The 15,448-nt window shown below is 43.6% G+C and overlaps 1 protein-coding gene across 1 annotated transcript in view; it reads left to right on the top strand.

Annotated features, from left to right (window-relative positions):
* Nucleotides 1–7,167, top strand: part of LOC121580603 (transferrin receptor protein 1) — a 31,035-nt gene extending 23,868 nt beyond the window's left edge. Inside the window, exons 16-18 of the mRNA XM_041895574.2 lie at nucleotides 733–960; nucleotides 5,556–5,714; nucleotides 6,209–7,167. Of these exons, the coding sequence (XP_041751508.2) occupies nucleotides 733–960; nucleotides 5,556–5,714; nucleotides 6,209–6,451 (630 nt within the window). The 3' untranslated portion in view covers nucleotides 6,452–7,167. The remainder of the gene's footprint in view (nucleotides 1–732; nucleotides 961–5,555; nucleotides 5,715–6,208) is intronic.
* Nucleotides 7,168–15,448: the final 8,281 nt, after the last annotated feature.

The following is a 15,448-nucleotide window of genomic DNA, read 5'->3' on the forward strand; positions in this document are numbered from 1 at the left end:
CTCAGCAGTACAACACCATACACATAGAAATAGTAATTTTAGAACCCCTATACTCAACTGGCAGACCGCGGTCTGGATCTGGACCCACAACATGGTCAATACGGGCCGGGGGTCCTGATTTATTTTATTTCTTGGGGGGGGGCTCGGTCGGGCTTCGACCCCTGGTATCATATAAACATACACAAGACATGGACAAATGTGTAGAATTGCAGGAAATTAGCTTTAAAACGGCAACATTTTCTCTCCAACAACAGGGGTGTAAACAGTTTGCATGGGTTGTGAGGTGGGGGTTTGTAACTACTCCGATCAATGACAGTATCCAGCCGGACCTTTGCCACCTAGGGAATTTGTGTAACCGGACCTTCTCAAATAGTACTTGAGTATCCCTGCTATAGAAGGTCCTCCTCAGGACTGGAGAATCAGGTCCTGTCAGGGAAACTTTCCATATCTCTGCTCCAAGATGGCGCCGGAACCACAAAAATTAGGTCCTTGATCCCATTCCTGTCAGATTCCACTGTTCGATCGGGCTTGGCATTGAAATGATCTAAAATGTCTGGTGTAATATGACCGGTAACTCTATTTCTATGACAACACAATATATCCCAACAAATGTTATTGCTACCTGTTGTTATTTTCCACATATTGAGGAATGCCAGTCATTGTTTAGCATTCGATTTCTACCTGTAATTGTTGACGTTCTTTACCCTTAACCTTACCCACCATGTGTCTCAGGGTGAGGAATACCCATACTTTGGGACACTGCAGGATACACGCGAGAAGCTGTATGGCGCCACATCCAACCAAGCGGCCAAGCTGGCGGTGTCTGCAGGGGAGTTCGCCGGGAAAATGGCCCTGCGGCTGGTCCACGACCACCTGCTGCGCCTGGACGTGGAGCAGTACATCCGCCAGATCCGCACCCACGTGTACACCATTAACCGCAAGGTCAAAAACGTGCGGAGTGTAAGTTTACATTTACGTCATTTAGCAGACGCTCTTATCCAGAGCGACTTACAAATTGGTGCATTCACCTTATAGCCAGTGGGATAACCACTTTACAATATGTTATTTAATTTTTTTTGGGTGGGGTAAGGTGGGGTAGAAGGATTACTTTATCCTATCCCAGGTATTCCTTAAAGAGGTGGGGTTTCAAGTGTCTCCGGAAGGTGGTGAGTGACTCAGCTGTCCTGGCGTCGTGAGGGAGCTTGTTCCACCATTGGGGTGCCAGAGCAGCGAACAGTTTTGACTGGGCTGAGCGGGAACTGTGCTTCCGCAGAGGTAGGGGGGCCAGCAGGCCAGAGTTGGATGAACGCAATGCCCTTGTTTGGGTGTAGGGACTGATCAGAGCCTGAAGGTACGGAGGTGCCGTTCCCCTCGCAGCTCCGTAGGCAAGCACCATGGTCTTCTAGCAGATGCGAGCTTCAACTGGAAGCCAGTGGAGTGTGCGGAGGAGCGGGGTGACGTGAGAGAACTTGGGAAGGTTGAACACCAGACGGGTTGCGGCATTCTGGATGAGTTGTAGGGGTTTAATGGCACAGGCAGGGAGCCCAGCCAACAACGAGTTGCAGTAATCCAGACGGGAGATGACAAGTGCCTGGATTAGGACCTGTGCCGCTTCCTGTGTAAGGCAGGGTCGTACTCTCCGAATGTTGTAGAGCATGAACCTACAGGATCGGGTCACCGCCTTGATGTTAGCGGAGAAACGACAGGGTGTTGTCCAGGGTCACGCCAAGGCTCTTCGCACTCTGGGAGGAGGACACAACGGAGTTGTCAACCGTGATGGCGAGATCATGGAACGGGCAGTCCTTCCCCGGGAGGAAGAGCAGCTCCGTCTTGCCGAGGTTCAGCTTGAGGTGGTGATCCGTCATCCACACTGATATGTCTGCCAGACATGCAGAGATGCGATTCGCCACCTGGTTATCAGAAGGGGGAAAGGAGAAGATTAGTTGTGTGTCGTCTGCGTAGCAATGATAGGAGAGGCCATGTGAGGATATGACAGAGCCAAGTGACTTGGTGTATAGCAAGAATAGGAGAGGGCCTAGAACTGAGCCCTGGGGGACACCAGTGGTGAGAGCACGTGGTGCGGAGACAGATTCTCGCCACGCCACTTGGTAGGAGCGACCGGTCAGGTAGGACGCAATCCAAGAGTGAGCCGCGCCGGAGATGCCCAGCTCGGAGAGGGTGGAGAGGAGGATCTGATGGTTCACAGTATCAAAGGCAGCAGACAGGTCTAGAAGGACAAGAGCAGAGGAGAGAGGGTTAGCTTTAGCAGTGCGGAGAGCCTCCGTGACACAGAGAAGAGCAGTCTCAGTTGAATGACCAGTCTTGAAACCTGACTGGTTTGGATCAAGAAGGTCATTCTGAGAGCGATAGCAAGAGAGTTGGCTGAAGACGGCACGCTCAAGAGTTTGAGAGAAAAGAAAGAAGGCATACTGGTCTTTAGTTGTTGACATCAGAGGGATCGAGTGTTGGTTTTTTGAGAAGGGGTGCAAATCTCGCTCTCTTGAAGACGGAAGGGACATAGCCAGCGGTCAAGGATGAGTTGATGAGCGAGGTGAGGTAAGGGAGAAGGTCACCGGAGATGGTCTGTAGAAGAGAGGAGGGGATAGGGTCAAGCGGGCAGGTTGTTGGGCGGCCGGCCGTCACAAGTCGCAAGATTTTATCTGGAGAGAGAGGGGAGAAAGAAGTCAAAGCATAGGGTAGGGCAATGTGAGCAGGACCAGCAGTGTCATTTGACTTAACAAACGAGGATCGGATGTCGTCAACCTTCTTTTCAAAATGGTTGACGAAGTCATCCACAGAGAGGGAGGAGAGGGGGGAGGGGGAGGAGGATTCAGCAGGGAGGAGAAGGTGGCAAAGAGCTTCCTAGGGTTAGAGTCAGATGCTTGGAATTTAGTGGTAGAAAGTGGCTTTAGCAGCAGAAACAGATGAAGAAAATGTAGAGAGGAGGGAGTGAAAAGATGCCAGGTCCGCAGGGAGTGTAGTTTTCCTCCATTTCCGCTCGGCTGCCCGGAGCCCTGTTCTGTGAGCTCGCAATGAGTCATCAAGCCACGGAGCAGGAGGGGAGGACCGAGCCGGCCGGGAGGATAGGGGACATAGAGAGTCAAAGGATGCAGAAAGGGAGGAGAGGAGGGTTGAGGAGGTAGAATCAGGAGATTGGAGGGAGAAGGATTGAGCGGAGGGAAGAGATGATAGGATGGAAGAGGAGAGAGTAGCGGGAGAGAGAGGGCGACGGTTGCGACGGCGCATTACCATCTGAGTAGGGGCAGAGTGAGTAGTGTTGGAGGAGAGCGAGAGAGAAAAGGATACAAAGTAGTGGTCGGAGACATGGAGGGGAGTTGCAGTGAGATTAGTAGAAGAACAGCATCTAGTAAAGATGAGCTCAAGCGTATTGCCTGCCTTGTGAGTAGGGGGGGACGGTGAGAGGGTGAGGTCAAAAGAGGAGAGGAGTGGAAAGAAGGCGGCAGAGAGAATTGAGTCAAAGGTAGACGTAGGGAGGTTGAAGTCACCCAGAACTGTGAGGGGTGAGCCATCCTCAGGAAAGGAACTTATCAAGGCGTCAAACTCATTGATGAACTCTCCAAGGGAACCTGGAGGGCGATAAATGACAAGGATGTTAAGCTTGAATGGGCTAGTGACTGTGACAGCATGGAATTCAAATGAGGAGATAGACAGATGGGTCAGGGGAAAAAGAGAGAATGTCCACTTGGGAGAGATGAGGATTCCTGTGCCACCACCCGCTGACCAGATGCTCTCGGGGTATGCAAGAACACATGGTCAGACGAGGAGAGAGCAGTGTTTTCAGTGGTAATCCATGTTTCCGTCAGCGCCAAGAAGTCGAGGGACTAGAGGGTAGCATAGGCTGAGATTAACTCTGCCTTGTTGGCAGCAGAACGGCAGTTCCAGAGGCTGCCTGAGACCTGGAAGGCTGCCTGAGACCTGGAACTCCACGTGGGTGGTGCGTGCAGGGACCACCAGGTTAGAGAGGCAGCAGCCACGCGGTGTGAGGCGTTTGTATGGCAGAGAGGAGAGAACAGGGATAGACAGAGGCATAGTTGACAGGCTACAGAAAATGGCTACAATAATGCAAAGGAGATCGGAATGAAATGAACTAAACATCTGGGAAAGGAGAGAGCGGGGCCTCCCTCACTTACGTTTCACTGAAACACCCAAATATAACTCTCCCAACTTCCACCTCAGAAACTATAATTGTTGTAAACTACAGCGGTTCAATGTTTTCTAGGAATAGACTAACTTAGTTTATTCAGCTAGCTAACTTGGTACAGTATTCTTCCGTGAAAATCGTCCAGGGCACCTAGTCATATGACGCCACAGCCAACTAGCATGCCGGACTCCAACAACACGGTTTAGCACCAATACTCGGCCACAACAAACCACCAGTGTGTCAACACGCCAAGCAGATCATTCGTGTCCGTGTCTAACGTTGTGGGTTAGTCCCGACAGCTTGAGCGAGTCCGTCATCAACTTATTCAGCCAGTTAGTTAGCTAGAATAGTTAGCATACTAGCTAGCCTTTGCTTTCAGACAAAGAAGAAACCCGTCCTCCCACGGCACGAACACACAGAGAGAGCCAAGCTAACGTTAACTAGTCACCCATGTCCCGAATTCCCTTGAACGACTCTGGCTACCAGTATGTCAAAACAAAACACAAATGTAGGTTTTACTTACCCCTAGCAGCTACTGTTAGCTAGCCAAGTGCAAAGCTAGCCACTGAATTGACTCAGCCAGTTCGCTAGGTCGTTCCAGCTATTGTTTACTAGTAGCTATCCAGGTAGCAACAAGCTAGCTAAATTTCAAGCACAGTAGCCACTTACTACCTAACGTTAACGCTTCAGACAATGAGGTTAGAAAAACAGCTGAATGGTAGGCATTATTGTATGTAATTATTGTAGGCAGCTAGCTGGCGTAATTACAGGTACTCTCAGGCGTGAAACAACTATCCACAGTTGCTAATAGTTACCAGTAGCTACCCGCCAGCTAGTCCAGGTAGTGGGTTAGCTAGCTTCGTGCTTCACCGGGCTCAGCCGAATACAATACTAACCTACAACAACCCACGATAACTACCTACAATACCTAACTACAATCTAAATACATAGTTTAAGCTTTACTCGACAAAGCCCAAACTATGTATATAAGCCAAGCTTACCTCCCGCCAGAGAGAGACACAACCTCACCCGACGACGACGAAAACACACGTCAGACCTACAGTGCATTCGGAGAGTATAAGTCTAGTCCTATCTGCTTAATTTCAGCGCAGAGCGGCTCGGCAAGCGGGAAAGGACATGTTCACTGTCTGGTAACGTGAACTTGGTGGAATGGGATAAGACACTGTAGATTTAGAATGACAGAAAAGTATATAATTTGATGTTTAGTCTACCTGTCGTCTTGTTTTCCTGTCCATGTCTACCGGTCTATGATTTTGTTTTGTTTTCTGCATTGTTTATTCTGTCTCTCAAATTGACCTCCGTTTGACCCGGTGCTTGTTTTGTCTATGTTCTCATTTCTCCTTTGATCTTAACTTGTTGTTGTCGTCTCCAGATGCAGCCCCAGCTGTTGCCTAAGTCGCTGACTGTCCAGTGGCTGATGTCTGCGTCGGGCTCCTACAGCCGAGCCGCCAGCAGCCTGACCACTGACATCGACAACAGCGACCTGGAGGACGTGGAGATGTGCCGCATCATCAACGACCGCATCATGAGTGTGCGTGTCTGTCCTCTCGAGCGTTATCTGGTCCTTTTGAGATGATATTTTGTTGGAATTGGACCATGTACAGCAGGGTTAGGGTTACAGTGCCTTCAGAAAGTGTTCACACCCCTTTACTTTTTACACAGTTTGTTACAAAGTTGGATTAAAATGGATTTGTCCTTTTTTTTAAAGTGGAAGAAAAATTAATATTTTGTAAAGTAAAATCAAATTAAAAAATATATATATATATATATATATATTAATTAATTATAATATATATGATTAAGTATTTTGGCTGCAGGCCAAAAGTATGAACTTCAAGTATTTTGATAAATGATGACACCAATAGGGAGATGACCCACTATTTTGGAGAATTTCCAAGATCCTACATTAGCCTGTTTTTTGAAGTTCCTCCACACATGGTTCATCGTGTAACCTTGGGTGGAGGACGATACTGACACATTTAATCACGTCTGTTTTATTTACCTTACTTCATCTTCCTCCTGTAGGTGGAGAGGGACTTCCTGTCCCCATACGTGTCTCCCAGAGAGACCCCATTCCGCCACATCCTGGTAGGCTCGGGCTCCCACACCCTGAAGGCTCTGTCGGACCACCTGGACGCCCTGCAGATCGACCACTCCGACGCCAACGCTGATCTGTTCCGGAATCAGTTTGCTTTGGCAACCTGGACCATCCAGGGCTGCGCCAACTCACTGGCAGGGGACATCTGGTCCTTAGATAACGAGATCTAAGCCGGTTTCGACATGTCCTATTAAACAAAACACCCAATATAGCCATCGGTCAGGGCAGGTCAGATCACTAAGGTTCACCCATTCAGGAAAATTAAGTATCAATAACATAACCCTTTTTTCGTATGCATTGCAACTCTCGACAGTACGATATGCTGTACTCTACCTTCCACACAAGGTCAAAAATAATAACACTGAAATTCAACTGCCTTCACTTGTTTGAGAAATATGTGAAAAGCCATTCACTCTTGCGAAAAAAACAACAACTCAAATGCATTTCCTAACGCCGCATTTGAAATATATTGGTGGTAAATACGAATGACTAATGGCCTACATATGTCATAGTACTTACTAGCATGGCAATAATGCAGTTTTAGGCCAATATCCAAGGTCACAAACACCTAAGTTGTGTGTGTGTGTGTGTAAACTCAGAGGTACTTTGCGATTACAACAAAAAGGTTATGTTACTATTACCTACCATGAACAAAATAACTATTGTTACAATCCGAGACTGCTGTTATTTCTACACTCTTGTTACTTTACATTGGATTCAAACCTGGGCTGTTTATAGAGATTATGGTGCTAAAACTGTAGAACGAGACAGAGGCTGAGAGCTGTTGCCAAATGGGCTACAATTCAGTTCAGACGGTAACACAGAATAGGTCGTTATCATTAAAACGTCACAAGAAGGTAGCCTTTCTTCAAGGAGACCCCAGCTCCGCTAAAACCACGGACAACTGCATGCCCTTTTCAAGGGATCGTTAACAATTTGGAGAGCATAGATCAGAACTACACATTTCTGATCATTCCTTGCAAAACAATTGCGCACATTTAGCTCTCATCAGTTTTATACAGCAAGTAACTGCATGGTTTTCATATCAGTAAACATCAATTGATCATGTAATTTCAAATACGTGAGGGTAGCCTCACGATATCTCTCAATATTGGCCACCATTCATTGGATATTTAAGTGCTATAAAAGTTAACTAAACCAGACAAATATGAGTGGTTTAGGTTAATTTCCCCATCCTTTGTGGGCTCTGCCTGTCAAGCAGCAGAAGGGCGCATTTGCAGATGTACTGGTAGCTGGTAGTGTTTATATTGCAAGCTAACGGTAGAAACGTTGTACAGTTGGCTAAACAAGTAGACCTAATGTACTTTTTTCTCCAACCAATGTAGGCCTACCTAGTGAAGTTACCTAGCATCCCCTTTTCAACAATGTTTTTAAGAGTTTAATCATGATTGCTTCTGACATAATAAGCTACATTGATTGATGGACCACGTCAAAATGGCTAGCTAGGTAATAACAGATCACGTCAATGTGGCTGGTTAACAAGCTAATTTTCAGGGGATAAACTAGATGACTGTATCCAAATATTGTTTGCCTGCCATCTATTATGGTGATGACAGTAGTCTGACTGACAACTTTACCAGGACGAGGCCTTAACAATGTCAAACTCTTTCCTAAAGCCTAATCTCTGATGAAGCAAGCTAAAAGTATGAAAATGTATGCACTCACTAACTGAAAAAAAAAAAAAAAAAACTACTTCGCTCTGGATAAGAGCGTCTGCTAAATGACTAAAAAATGTAAAAAATAAAATAAAAATAAAAAAAGTAAATGACAGTTTGCTTAGCTAGCTACATGCCAAATGGCTAGGCTACCTACCCTCACGAATCTTAAATTACATGATAATAAATTGATGTTTACTGACCATGAAAATCATGCAGTGACTGCTAAATGTGCAATAATCGGAAATGTGTAGTTCTGACTATACTCTTCAAGAGGTGATGATATTAAAACCAAATAGTTAACATTGATTTAACAATCCCTTAAACTGCACATAGTTGTCAATGGTTTTAGCGGTGCTGGGGGTCTCCTTGCCCCCCAGCTGTCAAATCGAACGCTCTGCACCATATTGCGATGCTTTATTGATAACGACCTATTGACCCTTCACTAAGCCCCGCCTGCCTTGGTTTCTGTTGCAACCGGGAAGCCCAATTCGTCATTCAACCACTGCCGAAATCTTCTCACAATGACCTCAAACTGTGTTTCTAATACACAATGAAATGTAACAGACTACCCCTTGCTAATCAGGAAACTCTTGGGTATGTTGTGGTGGACTGTCGTTACAATTGCTTCACGGGAACCTGGTAAAATTATGTTTGTAGTTTAGCTATACACTGAATGGCTTTGAATTCACTGTCAGCATGCAGTTAAAGCTATAACCACTTTTGGAGCTGACTAGGGCCCTCAAATCTTATCCTGATGTCGACAGCAGATGTGAGTTGTATTCATAACATTGTTAATTTAGCTAGCTAACATACACTTTGAGAAAACATGTTAGCTAGCGTTAGCAACCTTTGGTGGTCAGAGACAGAGCTAGCTAACCAGCTGAGCTAGCAAACAAAAGTATAATTTTGGATACAAAAAATACGCCAACATGCTCTGTATTTCAGGAATCACAGTAGCATGTATTCCTGGTGCACTGTTCAAATATTTAGCCATTTTAAGAAAGTTTGAAAAACTCTTGTTTTTTCCATAGCGGGGTTGGTTGTTTAGCAACAAAATCGAAGCATGCGCAACTATGGGGAAAACAGACTGGGTTGGCTTAGATGGTTGACAACAAAGTATATTTAGTCTCCAATATTTACTAAAAACACAAGTTAATTTGCACAATGAGCAATTGTCTCAAATACATTGTTACAGTTGTTTGTTAGCTAGTGAATATTAGCCATGTTAGCATTGACATGAAATAAGTCAAAACACCTTAAAACAAGACATTATCAAGAACAAGATGAAACTAGCTGAAACGAGTCACTTACGATTTCCCTCATGGCAGTTTCTTGACATTGTTGGTAGCTATCTGGCCATCCAGAATCACAACAACTCAGACTTATGCCCCATTCAAGCCTGCGCACGTTTTCGTGATGTTGTCAGCTAACCCATCTGTAGCCCTCACCTTATTTCATGCGATTTAAACGTGAGCTGGTCAGAGGTGTCTGATTTAACGACATTTCTGCGATTGGTTGCCAAAAATTATACAGCGTGGTTTAGCGAAGGGTCAATTGAACCACATAAAGTGAGACAATCAAACCTAGTTACTGATGTTCAGTTGTCCTTAGACCTAAAGGCTAATTCCCTTGTTTTTTTTTACGCCTCAAGCAACATCTTCCTTACACCACGTTTGTGAGCTCTCCAAATGGCCTCCTGCTGACATGAATACAATAGTGATATGACTTTTAAACCTGGCAGAGAAAGGGTCTTCACCACGTGGCACTGAAAAGGTCTATTTATTTCCTTGTTTATTTATCAGTGACAGGGTTCACTATAAATAGTTTTTTGTACTACTTTTTTAAACATGTATAATTATCGGGAGCAGTGTCTTCCATAATTATGACAGTAATACTGTCGAAATGACAAAGCAGCATCTGCTATGGAAGTGTACCTGTCAGACCGACTAACCCATACTAGAGACCTGCCAGTACCTTAGTCCATTCAGTCATCTACATCACAACCGACTGCAGGTCTTGCGAGTTAACTCAAACTGACATTCAAAAGACATTGAAAACAGCACAACAGACGTTTGTTGTGTAATTGCCTTTTTTTTTTTTTTTAGATTAACACAAAACTCAAGGCGGTTTCTAGTACAGGTCTCTTGGTGAACGTACACTTTCTCATCCTGAAACATTATCGGGAGCAGTGTCTTCCATAATGTGAAGAAGAAGGTAGTTTTTGTCTACCAGCGTGTCTATATCGGAGGCAGCGACCTCCATATTTCACTGTAGGGTGGATGTGATTATTATCGGGAACAGTGTTTCCCATAATGTTGTGTATATAATGTTGTCTGCATCTACATCTTTTGCGGCGCGTGCCGGTCCATATCGTGTCGTCCATAACCGTGGCATAACCGTGGCACGCTATAGTCGGCTAGTAGCTGATTTCTACCAAGCGCTGTTCTTCTCGCCTTCTCTTGTTGACGTGCTTCATAAGGAACTGATTTAGTAGTGAAAACCTGAGAAATATCCATTGATTGGGTAAATGTTAAAGCTGAGACTGTGTGAACGATGTAGTCAAAGCGGTTTAATGTTTCCACAAGAAGATTGAGACCTGATGTGGGCTATCTTATTTCTTGTATGATTCTGTGCGTATGAAATTATCGGTTACACTTAACATAAAGCCTGCAGTATAATGCTTTATTACTTATTAGCATGTATGAGCCATTTATACTGTCTTATAATATGCGCTCTCTTTATGTAGGATATTTTTAAAAGGACAAAAATTGGCTGTTATTTAGTCCTGATCATTATGCGACAGATCAGAAGACATAAAGGTAGCATACATTCTTATAACAAGTCTTACAATGCCTTATAACCACATCACAATGCATTACAACCACATCACAATGCATTATACCTGCAGGCTTTGAATAAAGTGTGACCGAGTTACCCTTTTTTTTCCTTCATATTTTCCCCGTTGTTTTGGTCGCTGAATGTTCTGTTCTCATTAGAGGCTTAGGCTATCTGTGGCTTGTTATTTTGGGAATGGTAATAATGTAGAGAAATCCAGTTCTCTTCTCTGTGGTGTATATTGTTTTTGCTTTATCGACACTTCTTTGCAGACACTGTAGTTCTTGATTTTAAGATGTTTGAGTATAATTTGGATGCGTTTGACAGGCTGTCGTTTGTTAGCTTAAAGCTAGAATCCGCAGTTTAAACAATAAAAGGGTCGACTCTGCCTCTGTTTTGGGAAAAATGCTGGGGGATGGGCCTGGAGAAATGTAACCACTCTCAAATTCATAGACAGAGCTATGGATGCAAGGACTGACCATCCATCATGACATGTCTAACTCATTCCACGGAGGGCCGTGTGTCTGCGGGTTTTCGCTCCACCCTTGTACTTGATTGATTAATTAAGGTCACTAATTAGTAAGGAACTCCCCTCACCTGGTTGTCTATGTCTTTAATTTAAAGGAAAAAACAAAAACCCGCAGACACTCGGCCCTCCGTGGAATGAGTTTGACGCCGCTGATCCATGATAGAAAAATTATAGTTTTATCTATATTTTGAGGCTATACAATATGTGTTTACATTGATTTTGTTTACAAACGGAGTAAAACAAGCTTATATTTTGGGTTCTGATCGGGTACGACAGTTGAACTAAGCTCAAAAGGCATTCATAATTTATATTCTTAAATATTCAATGGGTGTATATACACCATTAATTTATAAGTCCAAAATGGATGTAGCAACTGCGGATTCTAGCTTAAAGCCAAAAGTCTTTGTTTTTGAGAAAAGTCTACCCTATACAATTACACTCCTAGAAAAGGCACATTAGGTTATAAACAGACTTGATTATGACTGATGGAAAATAATACGAATATTGGAAAAATTAATGTCTAGAACGACTTCCTAACTTGCACAGCAGTCTGTAAAGTATTTCTTAAACTTTGGTTTATTTGTTTACGGGAGACTAATTTACTGATGATAAATATTTGACCATCAGACACTCACGTCTGCTCGACGGGTAGGCTGAGTTGTCATGTCACAATGGCAGAGTCAAAATTCCATCAACCAAATTGTCAGGGATTACCACACTGTGAAATTGCTATTTTCCTGCATTAGTTAGACTTGGCATTTTACATTTAACCACTCTAAACTGAAAGTATGCTACAATCAGATTATTCAGTATGTTAACTAAAATGTAAATGTATTGGCAAAACTGCAACGACCCACGAATGTATAATTGGTGTATTGATTGTTGAGTTATGGTACAAATATCCCACAACGTATGTCTTTGAGGATTGGATAACATAGCTTCCCTTTGGTGGGCACTTTTTTAAAAAAAGACTGAAAAACGATGGGTAGCATATTTTGAATAGATCACTTATTGGATGTTTGATTTATTTTTTTCTTTGTTTAGGACTGTACGCAAAATTGCTTGTCTGTCCTGTGTTTGCTGCAATAAATCATTACGCAGGTGTTTTGTCTTTCGTAAAATTTCAAGAATGTACCGGTAACACATTAATCTGTCTGAAAGGGAATGTGTGCACACAATGGGTAAAATATAGTTGACAACAGGACAGGAGACCAATCTAAGTGTAGTAAAAACCAATTTGGAAAAGGGGTATGATTAAAAAAAAAAAAAAAAAGTGTTCAGTGTTGCTTTTCACCATGGTGTGTCATCATGGAAGATGTTTGCCGTAATAGAATGGCAACTACACTGAACAAAAATATAAACGCAACATGTAAAGTGTTGGTCCCATGTTTCATGAGCTGAAATAAAAGATAGGGGCCACGTGTAGCTCAGTTGGTAGAGCATGGCGCTTGCAACGCCAGGGTTGTGTGTTCGATTACCACGGGGGGCCAGTATGAAAAAAATCTATGCACTCACTAACTGTAAATCGCTCTGGATAAGAGCGTCTGCTAAATGAAAAAAAAATCCCAGAAATGTTCCATATGCACAAAAAGCTTATTTCTCTCAAATTTTGTGCACAATTTTGTTTACATCACCTACAGCACCCGATGTCACAGGAAGGCCAAAAAGATCACCCGAGCCACTGCCTGTTCACCCCGCTATCATCCAGAAGGCGAGGTCAGTGCATCAAAGCTGGGCCCGAGAGAATGAAAAACAGCTTCTATCTCAAGGCCATCAGACTGCTAAATAGCCATCACTTGCACATTAGAGGCTGCCTATTGAAATCACTGGCCACTTTAAGAAATGGAACACTAGTCACTTTAAAAATGTTTACATATCTTGCACTACTCATCTCATATGTATATACTGTATTCTATTCTATAATATTCTACTGTATCTTAGTCCATGCCGCTTGTCCATATGTATATATTCTTAAATTCCATTCCTTACTAGATTTGTGTGTATTGGGTATATGTTGTGAAATTGTTAGATATGACTTGTTAGATATTACTGCACTGTCGGAGCTAGAAGCACAAGCATTTCGCTACACCCACAATAACATCTGCTAAACATGTGTATGTGACAAAACATTTGATTTGATCCCTGTTAGTGATCATTTCACCTTTGCCGAGATAATCCATCCACCTGACCGGTGTGGCATATCAAGAAGCTGATTAAACAGCATGATCATTACACAGGTGCACCTTGTGCTGGGGATAATAAAAGGCCACTCTAAAATGTGCAGTTTTGTCACACAATACAATGCCACAGATGTGTCAAGTTTTGAGGCAGCGTGCAATTGGCATGCTGACTGCAGGAATGTCCACCAGAGCTGTTGCCAGAGAATTCAATGTTCATTTTTCTACCATAAACCACCTCCAACATTGTTTTAGAGAATTTGGCAGTACGTCTAACCGGCCTCACAACCTCAGACCATGTGTATGGCGTCATGTGGGCGAGCGATTTGCTGATGTCAACGCTGTGAACAGAGTGCCCCCTGGTGGCGGTGGGGTTATGGTATGGGCAGGCATAAACTACGGATAACGAACACAATTGCATTTTATCGATGGCAATTTGAATGCACCAAAATACCGTGACGAGATCCAGAGGCCCACTGTGAGGCCCATTTTTTTTTAAGGTATCTGTGACCAACTGATGCATATCTGTAATCCCAGTCATGTGAAATCCATAAATTAGGGCCTAATGAATTTATTTCAATTGACTGATTTCCTTATATGAACTGTAACTCAGTAAAATCAATGAAATTGTTGCATGTTGCTTTTATATTTTTGTTAAGTATAATATTCACATTAATGCTTTATAGTAGTGCACTGGGGGGCTCTAAAGCAGTGGAGGCTGGTGGGAGGAGCTATAGGAGGACAGGCTCATTGTAATGGCCTGGAATGGAATTTTTGGGATGTATCAAACATATGGAAATACATGTTTGGCTCATAAAAGTAATCCTTCTACCCCCCCCATAAAAAAAAGAAAGTGGTTGTCCCACTGGCTATCATAAGTTGAATGCACCAATTTGTAAGTCGCTCTGGATAAGAGCGTCTGCTAAATGATGTAAATGTAAATGTACCATTAATTCCAGTCCAGCCATTTAAATGAACCCTTCCTCCTATAGCTCCTCCCACCTGGCTCCACTGCTCTACAGGTAGACCTAAAGAGAATCACTAATCCATCCCAGTTAGACCATGTGGGACACAAACACAAGACACCCTCTAACAACGGACACACACACACACAGAGAGAGAGAGAGAGAGAGAGGGGTGTTAACTGGGAAGGAGCTGCCTGTGCACACTGTGGTCCTCCAAGATTGGAGATGCCCACTTCAGTCCTTAGAAGTTTCATCTTCAGATTGCCTGGCTGTGTCGTTTCATTTACTTTCATTATAGCACCACCCTATGGCGGCAGAGGACAATGCAACCTACAAGGGAAACTTTCTACATGTAGAAATCCAGTAAGAGCTATCTATCTCTTCAAAATATGGAGGCCATAGGAAATGAATGGGGCAGTACATTTACATTTGAGTCATTTAGCAGACGCTCTTATCCAGAGCGACTTATAGGAGCAATTAGGGTTAAGTGCCTTGCTGAAGGGCACATCAACAGATTTTTCACCTAGTCGGCTCGGGTATTAGAACCAGCGACCTTTCGGTTACTGGCACAACGCTCTTACCCACTAAGCTACCTGCCGCCCCAGTACAACCAACACATGCTCTTTCTACACGTTTTATTTACAGTATTAAATTCTGTGAAACCCCTATTACAGCTTGCGATGAAGTCAATACTGTCTTTCATATTATATTAATACAATTAAACACTGGCTGTGCATGACAGCAAAGTCAGTCAGCAAAGAAAATGAAAATAATTGCATTCAGTATTGTTTTGAACCTGAACCTGGTGAAGTACCTAGCTAAACGTACACTTGCACCATTGAAAATACATTTGACTGCGACTGCACTTCCAAATACAGAACGTGAGTTAGGGACATGTGCCTTTAAGAGTGGGTTGACTGCATGAACTGAAAAAGCTGAGTTGAGTAGTGACGTCAGCTCGAGCCGACGCAAGCAAGGCTAG

This window comes from Coregonus clupeaformis, chromosome 14 (assembly GCF_020615455.1).
Source record: "Coregonus clupeaformis isolate EN_2021a chromosome 14, ASM2061545v1, whole genome shotgun sequence".
NCBI classification, from domain to species: Eukaryota; Metazoa; Chordata; class Actinopteri; order Salmoniformes; family Salmonidae; genus Coregonus; species Coregonus clupeaformis.